General features: G+C 43.2%; 1 protein-coding gene across 1 annotated transcript in view; it reads right to left on the bottom strand.

Annotated features, from left to right (window-relative positions):
- The window catches only part of LOC148526854 (desmoglein-2-like), a 51,933-nt gene extending 33,382 nt beyond the window's left edge, over positions 1–18,551 (bottom strand). The window contains exons 1-2 of the mRNA XM_088469579.1: positions 18,266–18,551; positions 315–350 (exon numbers count right to left, since the gene is read on the bottom strand). Of these exons, the coding sequence (XP_088325705.1) occupies positions 315–350; positions 18,266–18,316 (87 nt within the window). The 5' untranslated portion in view covers positions 18,317–18,551. The remainder of the gene's footprint in view (positions 1–314; positions 351–18,265) is intronic.
- Between the last annotated feature and the right edge of the window lie 2,474 nt (positions 18,552–21,025).

Genomic DNA, 21,025 nt, shown 5'->3' on the forward strand with positions numbered 1-21,025 from the left:
AGAAGAGACACAGATGCTGTTGTCATTGATGACCAGCAGATGGCACTGATCTATAAATTAAATCTAGTACAGGCAATAGCTCAGTTATCTGCTTTGTACATAGGAAACATTAACATATTACATTTATACAGAAGGAAAAGCTCAGCCATCAGCAAACTCCTGCAGCACTTTACAACCCGGAAAAGGTATGGGAAGTTACTGCTGATTGGCAAACTTGGCTGTTTAAGCAACGTTGCTCTCCCCATAACATTAAGTAACAATGTTCAGCCAATTAGCAAAAATATTACAGACCTATAGATAGCATACTGTCTTACCTCTATATGTAGACTGTATCCCACACCAAGAATGGCCTGCAGACAGAAAATAAATAAAATTAATGAACCTGTTAAATACAGTAAGTATATCATGCAGTTTTTAAACTTTTAAAATAAAGACAGAAAATAAAGTTACTAATATATACATTTCAGAAAAGCAGAGTACAAAGAAACATCATGAAACCACCACTAGGGGGCTTTCACCTGGGCTATACTTTTCTCCAACACTTCTGTCAGAACCGACCTCTCTACACAGGAATGTTCTTACTCTTTCCCCGCAAGCAAATAACACAAACCAGTCTGAACAAAAGACGTGTGAAGTATGTGACTAAACGAGTGCCTGTATAAAAGACACAACCTGCGCAGACGGTGTAATGCTTAGCGTTACTGCCTCACAGCACTGAGGTCATGGGTTTGATTCCCATTATGGCCCTAACTGTGTGGAGTTTGTATATTCTCCCTGTGCTTGCGTGGGTTTCCTCCGGGTATTCCGGTTTCCTCCCACACTCCAAAAATATACTGGCAGGTTTATTGGCTCCCCACAATAATTGACCATAGTGTGTTTGTGTGTGAGCATGTGATAGGGAATATAGATTGTAAGCTCCACTGGGGCAGGGACAGATATGAATGGTAAGAAATTCTCTGTACAGTGCTGCGGAATATGTGTGCGCTATATAAATAACTGGTAATAAATAAATAAATCAGTAAGGGAGTGGGCACTAGGAACTATTAAAATGCATATCAATGCTGTATTTTAATGTTGACTATTCTATGCTCACACTGTAGTGTTTGAATACATCTAACTCAATCATTTAGTTAGGATAGAAAAAAAAAAAGTATCTGAATATCTTCCACATCTCTAACCATTCCTCTTGAGCCTGTACAGGGTCAGGGGAAGACTTAGGGTTAGGCACTAGGGGAGGATTAGGCTATCGGAGGGAAGGGTTATAATGCTTACAAAAATATGTTGGGATTCTGACGGTCTCGTACCAAACTCCCTGAAAAGCCACGGATCCAAACGCGCACCAAGTATGCCAATAGCATGCTGGGCTGTACTCTACCCTCCAGCCAGCAATTCTTTCTGGTAAGGAAATTAAGTAACCACCAATAGCCTGCTGACTGGGCGGTTTAGCTTACTAGTCACCGGAGTTGCAGATCTTCTAATTTTTGTGGTCGGCTTCTGGTACAGAATTAAGATTTTCACTGTTAGACAATATGAACCGCGACCAATGAAGAATTGAGGAAAAATGATTAAATCACTGCTCCAAGAACTGCTAGGACCTCTTTGTTACTTTGTACAACTGGCTTTTGAATAATGTGACTTGGACTAGTTAAGAGTCTACTATGATAACTTATCTGACAGAGGTTTTAGTATTAGACATAAAGTGGTGAGTGTGGGAAATGGTTTTGGCCTTGTATTTTAGAACAAAAGCGGACACGTTAGCATTTACTCCTGCAGTACAGAAAATGTGACTGGCTGATGGGAGAGGTCACTGACCAAACAAAGCTGTCATTGTGATGAACTCACAGATGCAGAACATCAGAGATATGGCCAAAACACTGAGTTACTGGTATGTGGACTAATGACTATTGAAGGACCTCTTTCAGCATGAAGCTGCTGATAACAGTAGATCAGCTTCTAATAAGCGGTTTAGTAATTCAATGTGAAATAGCTCAGATTCTGTCAAGGTGTGGACAATATTACACTGATAAACTTGTAATTATCAGCTGTATTTAAATAAAAGGCAACTTGTACAGTACTATAGGAATATTGAACATCCCGCGATACACATTTTTAATTCACAACTATCTGAACTCTAACCCCCACACCGCCCACCTCCCCATGAAATGTAAAAAACGCTCCTACTTGACATTTTCCTCTCCTGAATTGTAATTATTTAAATATTGCAGATCTTATTATGCAGGACTGTAAAGAGAATATGTAATCTATACCTTCTGACATTGGGGAAGGCAGGATCGAGACTCTTGTGTGCATGCTGAAGGTATGCGTCCAACAAAATGGGCATGACCTCAAGAAACACAAGGCCATGCCCCATCGTGCTCATTTTTAGGCGAGTGTCTGCTCCCGTTCTGGTCCTGTTGGGGACTTGACCGGCACTCTGGGAGCAGTTGGGCAGCTCCGAGCCTCTCCTTACACAGTACGGATGACCATGTGGATACATTCAGCACTGCTCTGCTGTGACAGAGTGCCCACCTCCACAGGACAGTGAGACCCACTAGTGGGACAGTGCCTGAAAAGCCGAATTGTTCTGTTGAAATCGGGATGGTTGGGAGGTATGTGTAATACTTTATATCAATCCCTGCTCCATTGGCGATTACAGTCTAAAGTCAGACAAACAAAGGGGGTATATACAAACTCCAAACAGACAGGGCTCTGATCATAATCAAACCAGGGAGCCCAGTGTGATGAGGCGGCTATGCTAACCACTGAATCGCCAGGCTGGTCATAATCAAAAACTTCCGATTCTACCATGGAAAAAATGAAAAGCAAGGCAGCACTGTAAATATAATAGTTGTTGTCTCCTTCTCATATCAATGTTTAATACCTAGCCATAGACAATAAATTGCTAGACTTCTTTAGTGCGCATTTGCCAGTCTTCTGCTCCCCCCATAAATGAAAACCATTCTCATTAGATATTTTACTCATCACATGGACAAATAAGTAAATTCTCAAATTGACTGTCAACCTTACTAATAACCCTAACTTATGACTGTAGATCAGATACAAATTATTCACCATAATCATAGACAGTCACAAACTATATAAACAATGTCATAACAAAGTATTCAGTATTCAATTCTTAATATAAGAATACCATGTTATAGAAAATACACAAATATATAGAAATATACCAATTGTTCGACGAAACTGAACAAGAACTAAAATCAATTAAATTCTAACCATTAGCCAACTGACTGCAGGTATTTTGTGGGTAACAAGCATTGGCGGCTCAAGGTGTAGGGCTGCAGCACAGTACAAAATTCAAATAGGGGAGCCACACCAACTGCCACCCGAAACGCTGCCACACTTTGGTGGTCAGGACTGACTGGCAGTTGGTGTAGCTCTTCAATTTGAATTTTGGACTGCGCTGTAGCCCCACCTCTGGAGTCGCCACTGGTAACATGACTGTTTATAATGACCTGTGGATTCTAACTGTATTACTGCATACACTTCTACAATTGTTACACAGTATGAAATATAAAATGTTCACACAGTCCAAGCAGCAGTTAATTATTGACTGATTTGCAATATTGGCCTGGGAATACAGCGACATCACCAAAGCATTAATGTTGTGTTAATGCTTAACAAATGGACTAATATAAGGGAAACATACTTATCAGGAGGCCTGTGGCTAAACTAATGTCCTGAAGTCACACTTTAATTGTACCAAGCTTTTCCTGCACCTTAGTGGTTTATATATTATAGTATGGCAGACAGTAGCACTTAGTACAGTCAGAAATTGCGACTGCATTTATAAATGGCTGCATGCTGTTACTAGGTGCAAGCAGGGTAAGAGTTTATTATTCAAAAATCCTCTTTAATTCCAGTCATGTCAGCATTGTGATTACACCTCCTTACTCCTTAGTAAGGATTTTTTTCCCATGCAATCAGACTTCAGGAATCCCACCACCTGCAGTGCAATCCTCTCCCAGCCCTCATTTCTCCCTAGGATGTGTGGGAGTGTACAGTAGCTTTGTTCTGTCTGTACTAAAAGTGTAAGTAGCAGGGGTTATGCTGAGAGATTGTGTCTATTTTCTTGAATCACAATGAAAACACATTTTGTTGTGGCATTTATAATTCTGAAACCAGGAACATTGTACAGAGACCAAATACTAAGTAACTAAGCATGACTACATGATTTACTGATAGCTAATCTGTCTGTGCTCATGCAAGAATGCAAAATAAACCTCAAGTCAGTGTCTTCAGATAGCTCACTTTCATTTTATTTAAGGAGTGTAGCAATCCTATAGTTTTTATTTCTTTAAATAGTAAAGGCCCCCATACATCAGCAATTGATTGCAGCAATCGTGCAATTTGCAAAATTTGCAATCGATTGAAAAAGGGAAAGATTTTTATACACAATCCATTGCAAATTGCATAATTGCTGATGTATGGGGGCCTTAAGTTAAGTACTTATTAAGCATATAAGGGCCTATGTCTGAATCTGCAGTTTCTGCATAATTTTATGTATTATCTCTGTGTACTAATAGCACAATGCAGGAAATTTCACAGACATGGCAGCAATTGGTATTTAAAAAAAATAAATAAATAAATATATATATTATAAAATCAATATTATATTATAAAATCTCCCACTGTCCGTTAAAACTGTATTGTGGGCAGGAGACTCTGCGGACCATTAGCTTCCTATTATGATATGCTCTGTCACCCATTCCTCCAAGGCTGGTTTTGCAGCCCTGGCTTTTACCAAAGCTACCCACTTAATCAGGGCAGGAAGAGGGATGGCACAAGCTGCACACAGTTGCTCTCTTCAACATTTCTGGGGAGAACAAGTCAGTTATACACTGATCAGCAATAACATTAAAACCACTGACAAGTGGAGTGATTATCTTATTACAATGGCACCTGTCTGGGGGTGGGATATATTAGGCAGCAAGTGAAGAGTCAGTTCATGAAGATGATGTGTTGGAAGCAGGACAAATGAGCAAGCGCAAGGATCTGAGAGACTTTGACAAGGGCCACACTGTGATGGCTAGGCGACTGGGTCAGAGCATCTCCATAACGGTGTGTAGAGTGTTCCTGGTATGCAGTGGTTAGTACCTACCAACAGAGCCAGCCCTAACCAATTTGGTGCCCTAGGCAAGATTTTGGATGTTGCCCCCTAGCAGATAATCCCACCAAACTCTGCAGACACTCTCCCACCTCTTCATACATACTCTTCCTTGCTTTAGGAGTCTGGCAGAGGACATAAGACTTCTTCTTTAATATAATATAATATATATATATATATATATATACACACATACACACACACACACACACACACACGGCCTCATTATGCACCCCTTATTCATATAATGCAGAGTGCGTCGCAGTGGGGGCCATATAGAGCAGAGAGTGCAGCAGGGAGGGTCATATACTGCAGAGTGCGCCACAGTGAGGGTCATATAATGCAGAGTGCGTCACAGTGAGGGTCATATCATATAATGCAGAGTGCGTCACAGTGAGGGTCATATAATGCAGAGTGCGTCACAGTGAGGGTCATATAATGCAGAGTGCGTCACAGTGAGGGTCATATAGTGCAGAGTGCGCACCATAAAATACAGAACAGTGATCAGTGACCCACATATAACTTATAACACAGATAATATAAACACACCTCTTAGACACATACACATAAAATTAATACACCCCCCCCCACGCACACACAAACACACACTACATTAATACATCATGACCACCCCCATAGATGATACTGGCACTTACCTGTCCTGGAAGAAGTTGTGTGGTCCCTGCTGGGGCTGGGCTCCATGGCCCAGGATAGGAGAGGAAATAGAAGAGCCTGTGAGATGATGACAGAGAAGAGACTGGAGAGGATGGGGTGGGGACCTGGGGTTAGGGGGTGGAGTCTCAGTTAGGGAAAGCAGTGTGCTTGTAGAATAGACAGGGGGTGAAGACCCGAGGCTAGGGGGCGTGGTCTTGGGCAGGGAAACGAGTGGGCATGTATGTAGTATAGACAGGAGGGGATGGGGACTCGGGGGGGAGGGGATGGTCTCAGGCATAGTGACAGCCTGGTCAGAGTGAGAAGGAGCCACAGTCAAACTGCCCGAGGCCAGCTGCAGCGCAGTGTACTCTTCTAAGGGGTCAGTGGGTGACTCATTATTAGTACTGCCGGCTGTAGTCCCCTTCATTGTCACGGGACCCAGTGCATTGCACCGCTAACAGTACTGAGCCACTGGATGCCCCTTAGACATTCCAAATGCCCTAGGCATTTGTCTAGAATGTCTATGCCTAGGGCCGCCTCTGCCTACCAAAAGTGATCCAAGGAAGGACAACCAGTGAACTGGTGACAGGGTCATGGGAACCCAAGGCTCATTGATGCGTGTGGGAAGTGAAGGCTAGCCAGTCTTGTCCGAATCCACAGAAGAACTACTGTAGCGCCGGTCACAGTGCCCATACAGACCCCTGTTCACAACCAAAAAAGCCCCTAAAAAACAGTGCACAAAAAAAGTGTCAAATGTGATGGGGTTAAGGCCCCTATTAGAGAATAACCTTTACATATCTTCCCCATCCTGTGAGCTGTAGCAAAAGTGAATACTTTCCCAGCAAAGACTCATATTCAAAGCAAAAAGGTTGAAAAAATAAACAGGTAGAGCACTTTGGCCTAACTGCAGGGTGCCGCAACTAGGGGGGGATCTGGAGGTGTACCGGGTGCGCCGCTGCACCCAGCGTCAGTGACCTCCAGCCCGACGCCGCAGGGAGACTCTAAGGCGGGCGCCCACTGTAATTTTATTACCAGCGGTCGCCCGGCTCTTCTCTGCAGCGCCGCGCTAGACGGAGGCTGGAGTTCTCTCCTGAACCCCAGCTTCCGGCTCTCCCCACAGGCACTATGGGAGAGACGTAATGACGTCTCTCCCATAGTTTCGGGGAGCAGCCGGGCGGACCCAACGGCGGCAGTCACAGGAGCGGGGTTTAATGTAAGTGTGCGTGTAAGCGGCACTACGGGGGCATTACCAGGGGGACTACAGAAGCATTACCAGGGAGCACTACGGGGGCATTACCAGTGGGCACTACAGGGGCATACCTACATGGGCATTACCAGAAGGCTCTACAGGGGCATTACCATATGGCCACTACAGGGGCATTACTATGGGAACATTACCATATGGCCACTAGTACAGGGGCATTACCTCAGCAGGCATTACTATAGGTGCACTACTGAAGGGGCATTACTATGGGGGCACCAAATTACTGTCTTGCCCCGGGTGACAAAAACACTAGTTCGGCCCTGCTAACTGGATGCTAGATACCATTTTGCTATGGACAAAAACTTGTGTGTGGAGTAGAAGATTATAGTACAAAGGGCTTAATGAAACATAAAAGGGCACATTTGGATGTCTAAGTGAACTTTAGTCAGATAACCTGAAGGTTATTTCAGGTCTCATCCCCAAAAAGTATTCAGTAAAATAAACTGCAGTGACGAAAGAGCTTTAAAAAGGTGCCTACACACTTGGCAATATTTTACACGATTCGCCCGATTCCGACGCATCGCGACAACAAAGCGTGCAAAATGTGCCCAAATCGTGAGTGTCCAATAACGATCACGGTGCCGATGCGCGTCCCTGCAGGTCGTACATAGCATCTTCAGATCTGCTATGCTGTAAGGCAGATTTGCCAATCTAGGATGCAATGCACTGGAATGCAGGATAGATAGTTAGTCACATTGGACAGTTTTTACACCAAATCGTGTGCAGGACTGCCGGGGAGAGTTCAAGGGGAAGTCTTACACAATGTCAGAACGTGAGCACATCACCAAGTGTGTAGGCACCTTTAGAATTCAATTTTCACTGCAGAATTAAGCTTAAAGAATAACAACAACAAACACCGAACAGCAACAGCTGACTCATGCAGCATTACAAGTGCATTGTCCTATGAGGCCTGTCTTGGTCACCTTACATTAATTTCGAATTATTATTCTAATAAGCGTTTAAATGGCTGACTAGAAGAAAAAAAAAAAAGTTTTAAATTAAGTTCTCTTTCACTGACCACAATGTACAATGTATATACAACGCCAGTCAAACGTTTTAGAACACTGCCATTTTTACAGTTTTTACTTACATTTAAGCAATTCAAGTCCAATATGTTAAAAAAAAAATACAAATAATGTAAAATTTCATATTTAAAAAAAACAAACAAACTCCTTTTTCAAGGAATATGTAACAGGTTAAGAACTTATAGCTGTTCTGCAGCAATGATGTTTGGGCCATGAAGCACCAACAGTGTACTAATAAAGACTGGAAGGAGGTCTTATCGATAAATCAGAAGTCGAAACACAATTTTTGTATGACGGTAAGTAGGCGTGTGGGGTTCATTTACTATTTCACTTTTATTTTTTGCTATTAAAGGCATTGCCCTTCTAAATTTTGTGCCACGAAGCGGTGGCTTTTACAATAGCATATAAGAGGTTAAGTTTTCAAATCCTTATAGACAGATAGATCTCACACACATGCCAGCCATAACATTAATACCACCTGCCTCTACAGCTCTGATCGTTGAGTCTTGGGGGAAAATTTACTAAGCGACAGGTTCTAAACCCCGGCGGTTTGACGTCGGGTTCTATTCGGTTCTAAACCCCGGGGGTTTGGTGGCGGTTTTGCAGCGGTTTCTAAATGACAGCCTGTTCTATTCTATTATGTGTTTTGACTGCTGTTTGGCGACGGTTTTGCTATCTGCAGATCTACTAAGGCCAAAACCGCCGTCAAAACACAATTTTAGAATAGAATAGGGCTGTCATTTAGAACCCGCTGCAAAACAGTCACCAAACCACCGGGGTTTAGAACAGAATATAACCCATTGTCAAACCGCTGGGGTTTAGAACCCGCCGCTTAGTAAATTTTGCCCTTGGACTCCACAATACCTCTTACTGTGACATCTGGCACCAAGACGTTAGCAGCAGATCCTTTAAGTTCTGTACACCAACTTGTTTTTCTGGCATATCCCACAGATGCTCAATTAGATTGAACTCTGTCATATTCCTCAAACCATTCTTGAACAATGTTTGCAGTGTGGCAGGGCCAGGGGTGTATTAAGAGAGGAGGGGGCCCATGTGCATTCCCCAACAAGGACCCCCTCCTCTCTCCCCAGTGGCCAGCAGCGTACTGACCGCAGCAGTAGACTCTGGGCACCACGCAATTTCCCTACTGCATCCGGGAAAAACATCAGGAAAATGGCCACAGCGTTATAGTATTGGTATTGGTGCAGGGTGTGCAGTGTGGCCCCCCCAGGGCCCAGGGGCCCGTGTGCACCGCACACCCTGCACCCATTATGAATACGCACCTGGGCAGGACACATCCTGTGGAAAGAGGCCGCTGCCGTCAGGTGCCAGCAGGGGCACGCGGATTGGTCTGTGGCTATGCAGACCAGTTAGAGTGCCCATACACAGAAACCTGCAATGCACTGTGTGTTCTGACACCTATCATAGCCAGCATTAATCCATACTTGCCTACTCTCCCGGAAACTACAGGAGGCTCCCAACTTCTCTGGTAGTCCTGCACACTCCTGGAAGAGTGGCCGAATCTCCCACATCCTGCCCACTACTTAGTGAAGTGGGCAGGTTGTGGAGATAATACAGGGAATGACCAGTCCGTAGGGAGGGGGCAGGGATAAAATTATGCAAATTGCATTGTTTTACCTCCGCCCCTCCCCAGAGCAGTTACCTAATCATAGCTCATGTTTTTGCCATTTTGCCTGAACCATTACTTAAAGCAGTCAGGAATAATTACATGAATGCAATTTGAACTTCAAAATGTAGGCATATGTGCCTACACACAAGTACAGTAGTTAGATTATGGATAAGATATATACATTTATTTTAAACATTTTCATAATTCAAAAGTAAGACTATATATAAAAAAAATCTAAGTCTGGATAGAAGGATGAAAGATGGTGCTCGCTTTTATTTGCATTTGGCTTAATGGGGCATTCAATGCTCAGCAATGTACACAAGGGTGGTCGAGTAGCATCCAAAGGTCAGTGATATTTGCAGACGTATCAAGGGTCCTAATGTGTGCCAGCTGAAAACATCCCCACACCATAACAGAGCCACTGCTGCCCTGGGCTGTCCCTTGTTGGCGTGTGAAGGCCACTGCCTCATGGTGTTTTCTCCAAATGCCTAAACTTCCATTTGCCTGAAATAGTTGAGACCTCGCCTCATCGGACCAGGCTACATGTTTCCAGTCATCCTGTCACACACTGGATGTCTGATGTTGTGTAGTCATGGTACACCCTTGCTGCATGTGAAAATCCAAATTTCGTGTTGATTTCTGAGATGGAGTGACCCATCTCTCTGTCACCAAATATCAAGCCTCATTCAAAGTTGCTTAAAACTTAATACGCTGCCATCTTCACTGCAAATTATATAGCAACGGATTGCAGATTATAATATATTATATATATATATATATATATATATATATATATATATATATATATATATATATACACACACACACACATATATACACACACACACATATATACACACACACACACACTAGAAAAAAAAAAATCATACCAATTATTGATAATCCTGTTTCCCAAATTTCCATTAAAATAAAACATAAACCAATCAAAACAAAATTGTAATGCTGGTACACCGCTGAGCGACCCAGCAGACGGCCGACCACCACGCAAACCAAGCGACCAATCATACACACTTACCAATCGGCCACTCGATATGTCTGGATGCCTGTTTGTGATGTCATTGTTGGTGGCTCCTGCAGCCAGTGTAACGGGTCGGTCGGTGGGTCACCTATACACACAATATATCTGCAAGAGGTATCAGCTAGTACCATATATCTGTGAACGTCGTCGTTCAGATATATATTGTGTGCACACCTGAGCAGACACATTGGGCGGAATTCAATTCTTTTCATCCCCTATCGCGCCCGACGGAGCTATTCTATTCTTGCTCCTGTCAGGCGCGATCAGCTGCCAAGCGCTACATTTCAGCTCGCAGCCCCTGGGGGATGAGAGCTGAAAAGTGACATGTTTGGGCGCCCAAACATCACTTTTCGCGATCGCGCCCAGCACTTTGGTCGGGGTTAGCCGTTTTACGCGGCTAAACCCAACCACTTTGGGTGCGATCAGCGTGAAACGCTGGCACAATTGAATAGCGGCCCGCGATCTCCTGTCACTTTAGACGGGAGATGCGGGCCGCGAAATCAATTAAATTCCGCCCATTGAACAATATTTCATTGGTCGGTTGTACAAACAATATATTGCATAGTGTGTACCCAGCATTAGATTCATTCTTGTGGGACAGACAAATGTATGATATTGGACACGTTCTCCTTGTTTCCATGCAGAGTCAAGAAATACATTAAATATTCACACCTGTTTGCAGTTGCTTCTAGACTCAAGCTTTTGTTTCAGTGTTACCAATTGATTCACAAATTCAAAGAAGCTCACCACTTCTGTGAGTAAACACACCACTTATGCTGGGCATACACAGCCAGATAAAATGTCTGTCAGACCGACAAACATTTTATCTGGCAGCCTGCCAGCCGCAGATGTCGTTGGCATACACTGCGAGTTCTCTCAGTATATTCGGCAGACATCCGCGCTCCGCCCCCGGGGGAGGAGACATTTACCTGTTCCTTCCGTAGGAAGGAACACAGGAAATGTCTGTCTGTCGGCCGCGCTGGGCATACACTGCCCAATGCGGCCGACAGTTTACCGGGTAAATATCGCATCGGACGGGCATGCTGGACAATCCTGCATGCCCGACCGAGCAATATTTAGCCCTCGGTCGCCCGCACACACGCTACAATTATCGGGGCGATCCGCCGATATCAGGGGGATCGCCCCGATAATTGTAGCGTGTATGGCCAGCATTAGTGAAAAAACAAAAAAAATATGTTTAAGATGTACACATTTCTATAAGGATAGAACAGAATATTATATTACAACCAGGGGTTAAAGTGGTCCAGAACGGGGTGGAACTGCGTTCCGTCACTTCTATTTGGAGACTCAACCAGTTCCACCTCCTCCAACCCACCTGAGCCGCAGGGAGGCTCCATTTGCCAGGCACCCGCTGAGATTGTGTTACCAGTGGGCTCCCTCACCACAGCGCCAGTGGCAACCGGAGACTAGAATACGGAGCAGCCAGGCGAACCGGAGGCACGCAGAAGCGGAACTTAAGGTAGGTATTTTTTTTGTGTGTAAGCGGCACTATAGGGGAGCAATACACAGGGGGCACTACCCCTACTGGGAGCCACCGCATAAGGGGCACTACTACTGTGGGCATTGTGTATAAGGGACACAAATGTGGGCATTGTGGAAAAGGGGCACTGCTGTGTGTCATACATTTATAAGAGACACTACTATGTGGTGTAATGTGAATCAAGATTGTGCTACTGTGTGGTGTAATTTGATTTGGGAATGCCATTGTGTGACCACGCCCCTTTCTTTTGAGACCATGTCTCATTTTTTCAGCACGGTGTCCCTTTTTTTCAGAAAGCGCTGAGTGGGGGGGGGGGGGGGTCCTGATACAGTGATGTATCAGGCCCAAAATTGTTTAGTAGCTCTCTACCAAGGATCTTAGAATTTTGTTGCATTTTGGTTCAGAATTTATCTTTAAAGGCTAATGCCACTGTCATTTTTTTTTTTTGTCATATATTAAATTTACTTTTTATAACATATTGGTGCAATAAAGATATATATTTCTTGATAACATAATCTGTACATGAGAAGCAAGGCGGAGCCAGAACCATAACAGGGTCTGTGTCTGCCGGAATCGGTATGTTATACCGCTGGATGTCAGCCCAGCGGATGAAATATCTACACCGGAAGGCCAGCAGAAGAAGATCCTGACGGGGAAAGTAAGTAGGCTATCCCTAACCCTCTCCCCCCTCTAACCCTCCCTTAGGGGTGCCTAACCCTAACCTCCCCCAGGGGGTGCCTAAACCTAACCCCCTTCCCCACACCCTAAACCTAACCCTCCTGGGGGGGTGCCTAACCCCAAGTCCCCCCGGGAGGCCCTAAACCTAACCCTTTCCTGCGGCTACCCACTCCCGACGCCTGGCTTACCTACGATAGGATAGGGCGTCGGGATTCTGGGGTGGGGCTAGTAATAAGAGTCAGTATTTAGATGCCTGTCATTAATCCCATGTCGGGATTTCATTGTCGGGAAGCCAGCGGTCTGCATTTCGACCACCGGCTTCCTGACTACATACCTGCCTGCCATGCCTCATCATGCATAGGGGCCACCAGCCCCCAGAAGTGCAGCAGTGCCCAGAGCATCTTCAAGCTCTGGACAGTTGTACACATGGCAGGGTGCCTGCCTGCAGCTTCCAAAGGACTCTACGGGCGGCAATGCTGCTGCGATACTGGCTGCAGGTTACCTTCTATAAAAATGAATAAAAAAATAAAAAAATAAACAACCACCCACAATTACGGGCCTATGTATCAAGTTTGTTTTCATAAAGTGATATAGAAACTGCAGTTTCTGCATAATTTTATGTATCCCAAATATGCACTAATAGCCTAATGCTGGAAATTTCACAGAAGTCTACAGCTGATTGCTAATTAGCATTGCAGACTGCAGTCCCCAGTATGGTCTGATCCCTATATGCCAACTACATTGGTTTACGCCATCCTCAAATGGTGTAAACTGCTTTATGAGTATGGAGGGATTCTTGCAGAAGTGGGATCTTATGATCCATGACCGCAACCCCTGTCCAGTTCCGGAAACTGACATTGGGTGTATGTGCAGCGTCAGATTCACAGGAGTCTTTAAAAAAAAAATAATTATATATATATATATATATATATATATATATATATATATATATATATATATAGCCAGGATGTGACTCACGAGGACAGTGGTGCTCGCAACTGCTGTCCCTGCAATTTACATTTAGTACATAGCAGGGATACTATTTGTGAAAAAAAATTAAAAATTATGTTGCGATACAGACCTGATAATAATCTTGGCAATGGCGTGACAATTACAGAAGTTTTTCTAATTTTTTAAAAAAAATGGTATACCTTGTTGGGCTATGCTTTTATTAATACACAATGGGTCCGATTCACTACCGATCGCAACTGCGATTACACATGCAATCTGCCGATTGTTGCATTCTGTGCATGTATCACAGTGACCACGCAGTCCCATCACAGAGTGATTGACAGGAAGTGCCATTTGTGGGTGGTGATGGGGAGGTAAGAGAAATGCAGGCATGCCGGGTGCGTTTGAACACCATTGCAGGGGAGTACTTAAATTAACCACAACGATGCCTTACGCAGCCTGAGCACTCATAGCGTGCAATGAAGTTAGCAATTCCTGAGTAAAGTCAGAGCTTGTGCAAGTGTGCGTGAGGATGCGATGGTACTCGATTGTACCTATGGTTTTGCAGTCTTGCTAAACATTACGGAAGTGTGTAAGTAAAGTGGGCGTCCTTATCTAGTGTTGCGACAGCATAGCGATCGCAATGGATTAGCATACTATTGCAGTTGAACTGCATGCATAATCGCTATTGCAATCGCAGTTGCGACAGGTAGTGAATCTGGCCCATTGTTTGTGTTTAGTTTAAAACTGAGTACTAGCAATAGTGAAGATTTTATTGGGAAAACTAGTGCAGAATCAGGCTTTATACAATTTTGAAAAGAGATTAATGCTGAAGCAAAAACCAAAAAAGTATTCATTTGTGTTTTGTTTTTTTTAAACACACATACACACACTTTCACATTCTTACTATTTCAATAAAAATATTTTTTTTTATCAAATTAAAAGTATTTTCTGAAAATTCAGTCAGTCATTCTTCTGAAGGAAAAAAAATAATTGGTATTTTATATTGGTGACTAGCGCAAAAATAGGCCCAGCACAGGATAACATTCAGCAGCTAAGGCAGTGGTTCCCAAACTGTGTGCCGTGGCACCCTGGGGTGCCTCAAGTTGGTGGTCCAGAACCAAAACAAATATGTTATAGTCAATGTAATGTAAATATATGGACAAACATGGCCGTAAACCTGTCCCCCACCACATAACTGGCAGATAAGCACAATTTACTACATTTTTTTCAGAATCTCTCAATAACAAACAAACTTAGGGGGTGCCATGAAAACAATGCTGTTACTCTAGGGCACTGTGATTCAAAAAAAGTTTGGGAACCACTGAGCTAAGGCACTGAATGTCAAGGGTACTCTAGTTCAGAGGACCACAAATCCTAAAGTAAAGTTCATTTACATAGAAGAGCTTCTAGTAACAGTCACGAATATATGCTATAGTTCCCTTACCTATGCAGTTAAGCATAAATTCTCTCTCTGATAACAGACATTTCAAGCTTAAAGGGGCCTATTTATCAATCTTTATTTTTTTCATTCAATTATGTAGAAACTGCAGTTTCTGCATAATTTATGAATTGTTGCTATGTACTAATAATGCAGGATATTTCACATAAATGTCCTGCAGAAAGCTAATTAGCACTGTAGATCGCCGTCCCCATTATTATCAAAGGGGGCTACAATCTGACCCCTATGTACCAAACTATAAAAATTTGGCCTTGTTAGTTTACTCCATCCATCTTCCGGAAACTGACGCAGCACACATGAGCAGTATCAGATTCCCCAGGAGGAGTCTATTACAACTGCTGGGGAAGTAAATTACCAGGACAGCAGCTTCTGTTTAGTACATTAGTGGGGATATTTTAATTCAAAATGAAAATATCCACGGTGATACAGATTGTTAATCTCAGCAGGCCCCCATAAATTAATAATTGTGGCACTATGTATCAAGCTGCTATTTACATAAAATTATGCAGAAACTGAAGTTTCTGCATAATTTTATGTATTTAGTTGTGTACGAATGGCACAATGCATGAGATTTTTCAGAAATCTGACAAATTTCAGATTGCAGTCCCCATCATTATCAATGGGGACTACGACCTGATCCCTATGTACAAAACTTAAAAAAAAAAAACGAAGCTTTTCGGAGTTTAGCCCCAGTAGTTTACACCATAGTCAGATGGTGTAAACTACTGTAAGACTATAGGGGCTCCAGGAGCAAGAGAGAGATCTTTCGTCAGCCCCCAGCTGGCTCAGGGGGCTGACACTGTGTACATGTGCTGTAACAGCATTCCCTGAAGAAGTCTTTCACTTCTGTGAAAGACTTCTACAATTTGCTAGGGATCTAACTCGCAGGGACAGCAGTTGCGGCAACCGCTGTCCCTGCAAGTTCCCCATACATAGCGTAAATATTTTCATCCCAGGCGATATGGATAGATAATTGTGGCTGGTGCGCAATTATTAGTACATAGACCCCATAGGCCCCTACACACACTGATTACACAGATACAGAAGTTCAGCAATCTAGAAACCCTCATGGGCCAACAAATTGGAAAGATCCAGTAGGCTGGTGGTAAAGTCCCCTACACATGGAACGATATTGCACGCACTCCGACACATTTGAATGATAAAACAGCAATATTGTTCCGTTGTACGCACAACATTGTGCGCTCCCGTAGGGTTGTCCGTTGCTTCACCTGATCTTTCTGCATGTAGAAGAGATCAAGCAAAGCGACCGATGAACCTATGCAGTACCATGATTTGGGAGGGGGGTGGGTGGGGGGGGGGGAGGCTGGAGCATATTGGATGGTCGAGCAACAGATCGCACCATGTGTAGGGCCCGCCCGATACGTCGACCCTCGGTCGCATTGGTGGGTACACATCGTACCATGTGTACCCACCTTTAGTACAAAATGCCTGGATACCATAGTGCGGTCGGCCAAACAACTCTCATGCATTTAGATTGCAGTCACTAATAACTTATTTGCAGCCCAGAATGGACAGCAATGAAATATGTCACACAGAATTTTTCCTGCATGGCCCAATAAAATTACGAGCTGTGGATCCCATACAAAAATACTGCCTATAGGATTGGGGGTAACAGTATATACAGATTTATAACAACCAATAAAACAATACATAAATGCAAAACCAGTCTTACGGTAGGTCACTGAGGAACTGGAGATTCAGACAGGCCTTCCAGCCACAATACAAAGGTATGGTGACAATCTACCTGGGCCTTCTAAAAAAGGAACCGTGTCACATAAAAGCTTATATAATAGCCCCTATACATACATCCTTGTTCAAATAATATTAGGTGATAAACTTTATAATGAATACTGAACAGGCCAAACAACCTATCACAAACAAATAAGCCATCTAGAAAATGTCACACTAAACCAACAGGATTATACAGATTTTTTTAAATAGGACTTTGATTTTCTCCACAAATAATAATAATAATAATGTAGTATCCTCAGAAATGACAGACAGGGTACTAGAGGTGCTGAAAGGCTAAGCAGTAAGCTAGACAAGCAGCTGAATCATGTGGTTACAGTTCCCCTCAGTAAAAGTTACATTGTATCAATGGCTCTACTACCCTTTGTTTCCTCGCATACCTCAAATATTTTGGAGAAATCAACTGTGATGTTGAGGAAACACTATCATTCCTGGGACTAGCTGTAGAACAGACATGTCTCACATTAAACCGACGCGCAAGAGCGATATCTGTATTCACCGCAGACAATGTATTACGGAGAATGACTTGTGACATATAGGGGTCTATTTACTAAGCAGTGTTAGGAGACAGAGTGAAAAGTGATAAGAATGTGATAAGGTGCCAGCCAATCAGCTCCCAATTGTCATTTTTCAAACACAGCCTGTGAGATGGCAGTTGAGCTGATTGGCTGACACCTTATCACTTTTCACTTCTCCTAACACTGCTTAGTAAATAGACCCCTTAGGTACCAGATGCCCGATTCAATAACATTAACTGGCTATGCAATGTGCAGCCAACATGCATAGTACACAGAGAAATTCGGATTAACATGGGCAGCAAATAAAAACGCATATATTTTATACAAGGAGCCAACACACACACACACACACACATTATATATAATATATATATACACAAATATACACTTTGGGGAATGTATAATAATAATGTAGTACTGTGGTCAGTTTAGCAGTATCTGTTAGCTACAGTAGTTACAGGGCGTGGTGGATCTGCCAGACACAGGTAACAAGTCTATCACATGTATGTTACTTGGCAAGTTTAAACTAGTCTTTTTTTTTCCTGGAAGTATTAATGGTTACTTGTTGCAGCCAGGGGTATGTAAAGCATGGACTGACCAGGCTACACACAGATAACAGATGGTTCTGTAGGGAAACACACTTACCACTAGTACCAGCAGGAGCACAATCCCTCCTCCAGCAGGGGTCCGCAGCATGGCGAGTACAAGGGAGTAAGTGAGTGCGGGCTGCTTTCCTGCACACAGCAGAGTATCTGTAACTATAGACCAGTTGTCAGTCCCAGTCGTCCCAGCAACAGGAGGAGGGGGCGCAGCAGCACTGCTGTGGGGGAGACCTGGGAGCAGCACACAGCAGATTAGAAAATGGAGCCTTATGTGTGTAAGAACGAGCAGGGTAAGGTGTAGAGAGTGGGGGAGGGGACCAGGGGACACAGAGAAGGGAGGGCAGAGAGATCTGGGCTGTCCTGAAACTCCACTTTTTTTCTCTACTTCCTCACCAGGTAAATATTGTCTATGTCTAGCCCAGCCCCACCAGCTCACCATGATGTCAGCTCTGCGCAGCTATAGGTGTGTCACAAAGTGAAAGTTGCACAAAACTTCGGCTTTGAACCTGAAAACTTTTCTCTGTTTACATGCAATATTGGGTATGAAGGTTGTCACCTAATTGTTTAATACATATAAGTTTAATTTAGTCTCAATTATTTATTTAATAGGCATTTTTATTTATTTTAGCTAGCTATAACTATAAACCATAGCTATTAACCAGAAGAGACAGCATATTTTGGATTTAAAGTGGATTAAAGTCCTTCCTGCTGGTCAGTGATAGACAGCATTGTAATAGTGATTGACTGATATACATTACACAAAAAAAATAATGTTTTGACTTTAGATTTTTAAAAACATGACTTCATTATATTTTGCACTCATGCAGAAAGTGCTGTAGTAGCTGGTGTTATACACAGAGAGAAAGTGGTCTCCTGGAGGGAGCAGTCTGGGATCAAATGAAGATTCAAATGTTTAATACTTTATAAATCTTTATTAGTTCAAAATTTTTATATTTATAAATTCAATATTGTCTTTTTTTCTATACTACAAAATCATTACCCTGTTTATAATTGAATAAATTACAGTATACGTGTAATTAATATCTCTCAATTAAGTAATGATACTTGATATTTATATCAAATTAGAACTGCAGGAATGATGTCTATATACTGTATTATTCTACACTGTCAATCAGGGGCATAAATTCATGCCAAGTGCCTAGAGGCAAAATAGATGGTGGTGCTCCCATGGTAGCATCTGCTTGCTCAAGTCCCCCACTGTTTCTCTAGCTCCAGCCAGCCTCCTTTTGTCTCTCCTGCCAGTCCCCTTCTGTCTCTCCAGCCCCCCCAGTGTCTCTCCAACCAGCCCTCTTCTGTCTCTCCAGCACTCCCAGTGTCTCTCCAACCAGTTCCCTTCTGTCTCTCCAGATCCCCGAGTGTCTCTCCAGCTAGACCTCTTCTTTTTCTCCAGCCCCCAGTGTCTTTCCAGCCAGCTCCCTTCTGTCTCTCCAGCCCCCTTCCAGTCTCTCCAGCCAGCCCCTTTTGTCTCTCCAGTCCCCCCAGTGTCTCACCAGCCAGCCGCCTTCTGTCTCTTTAGCCTCCCCAGTGTCTCTCCAGCCTTCCCAGTATCTCTCCTGCCCCCAGTGTCTCTCTAGCCTACCCACTCCTGTCCACCCCCCCCCTTCCCCCTTATGGTTTCTGGAGGCCAATGACTCGACTTCCAGGAGTTCCATCACTACTGTTAATATATAATACACAGAGCCCCATTCTGGTGACTCTATATAGTGCACAGAGCCCCATTTTTGTGACCAATATATAGTGCACAAGGTTCTATTCTGGTGACCAATCTACAGTGCACAGAGCCCCATTCTGGTGACCAATATACAATGCACAGATATTGGTGTCTATAAACAGTGCACAGAAACCCCATTCTGGTGACCAAAATATAGTGCAAAGAGCCCCAATCGGGTGACCACAATACAGTTTACAGAGACCCATTCTGTTGACCAGTATATACAGTGCACAGAGACCCAATCTTGTAACCAGTATACAGTGCACAGAGACCCATTGAGGTGACCAATATACAGAACACAGACCCCCATTCTGGTGACCAGTATACAGTGCACAGAGGCCCATTCTAGTGGCCTATATACAGACCACAGAGCCCCATTCTGGTGACCAATATACAGAGCACAGAACACCATTCTGGTGATCCTAATGTCTGATGTCCTCGATTACCACCTAACTGGAGAGCAGATTCAGGTTCTACTACAAACATGGTGTACTGTCCACTCTGATACTCTGATTCTTTGGATTTTTTATTCCCAGTAAATTAAACGAACAATAATTTTCTTCGATCACTGTTTGGATTAAATGATCTGTCTTGGATTCCCATTTGGATTGAGGGAAGAAGATTTGGCTTTCCCTATGGATTACTATGTAAGGACATTTCTCTTTGGATTACGTATTAAATACATTTCCCATTGGATCATATGTTTTCCTTTTGTTTTTATGTTCTTGATTTCCCTTTGGATTATACATTTAGATTATTTCCCACTTGATTGCAAATTATACCATTTGAATTACAAATTAATTCTCGGTCTGATTACCACTGTAGCAGAAGGATTGCATGCTCATTTTCCCTCTGCTTTTGTGGGAATCTAACCAGATGGTCTAGTGCTGGGAATTGGGTGGGAACCACGCTGCATGATTTTTCATTGATTTATTTACTAGTAAAATGCCTCCCCTTCATTTTGCGCTGGAAGCCCCACTGAAATTAATTACCAGTTGAAATTAATGTAACTGGATGCATTTCCAAATGCATGCTAATGTGCTCAGTGTATTTCAAACACTGGTATACAGC

Source organism: Taudactylus pleione, unplaced genomic scaffold (genome assembly GCF_031769625.1).
Source record: "Taudactylus pleione unplaced genomic scaffold, aTauple2 ptg000093l, whole genome shotgun sequence".
NCBI lineage: Eukaryota > Metazoa > Chordata > Amphibia > Anura > Myobatrachidae > Taudactylus > Taudactylus pleione.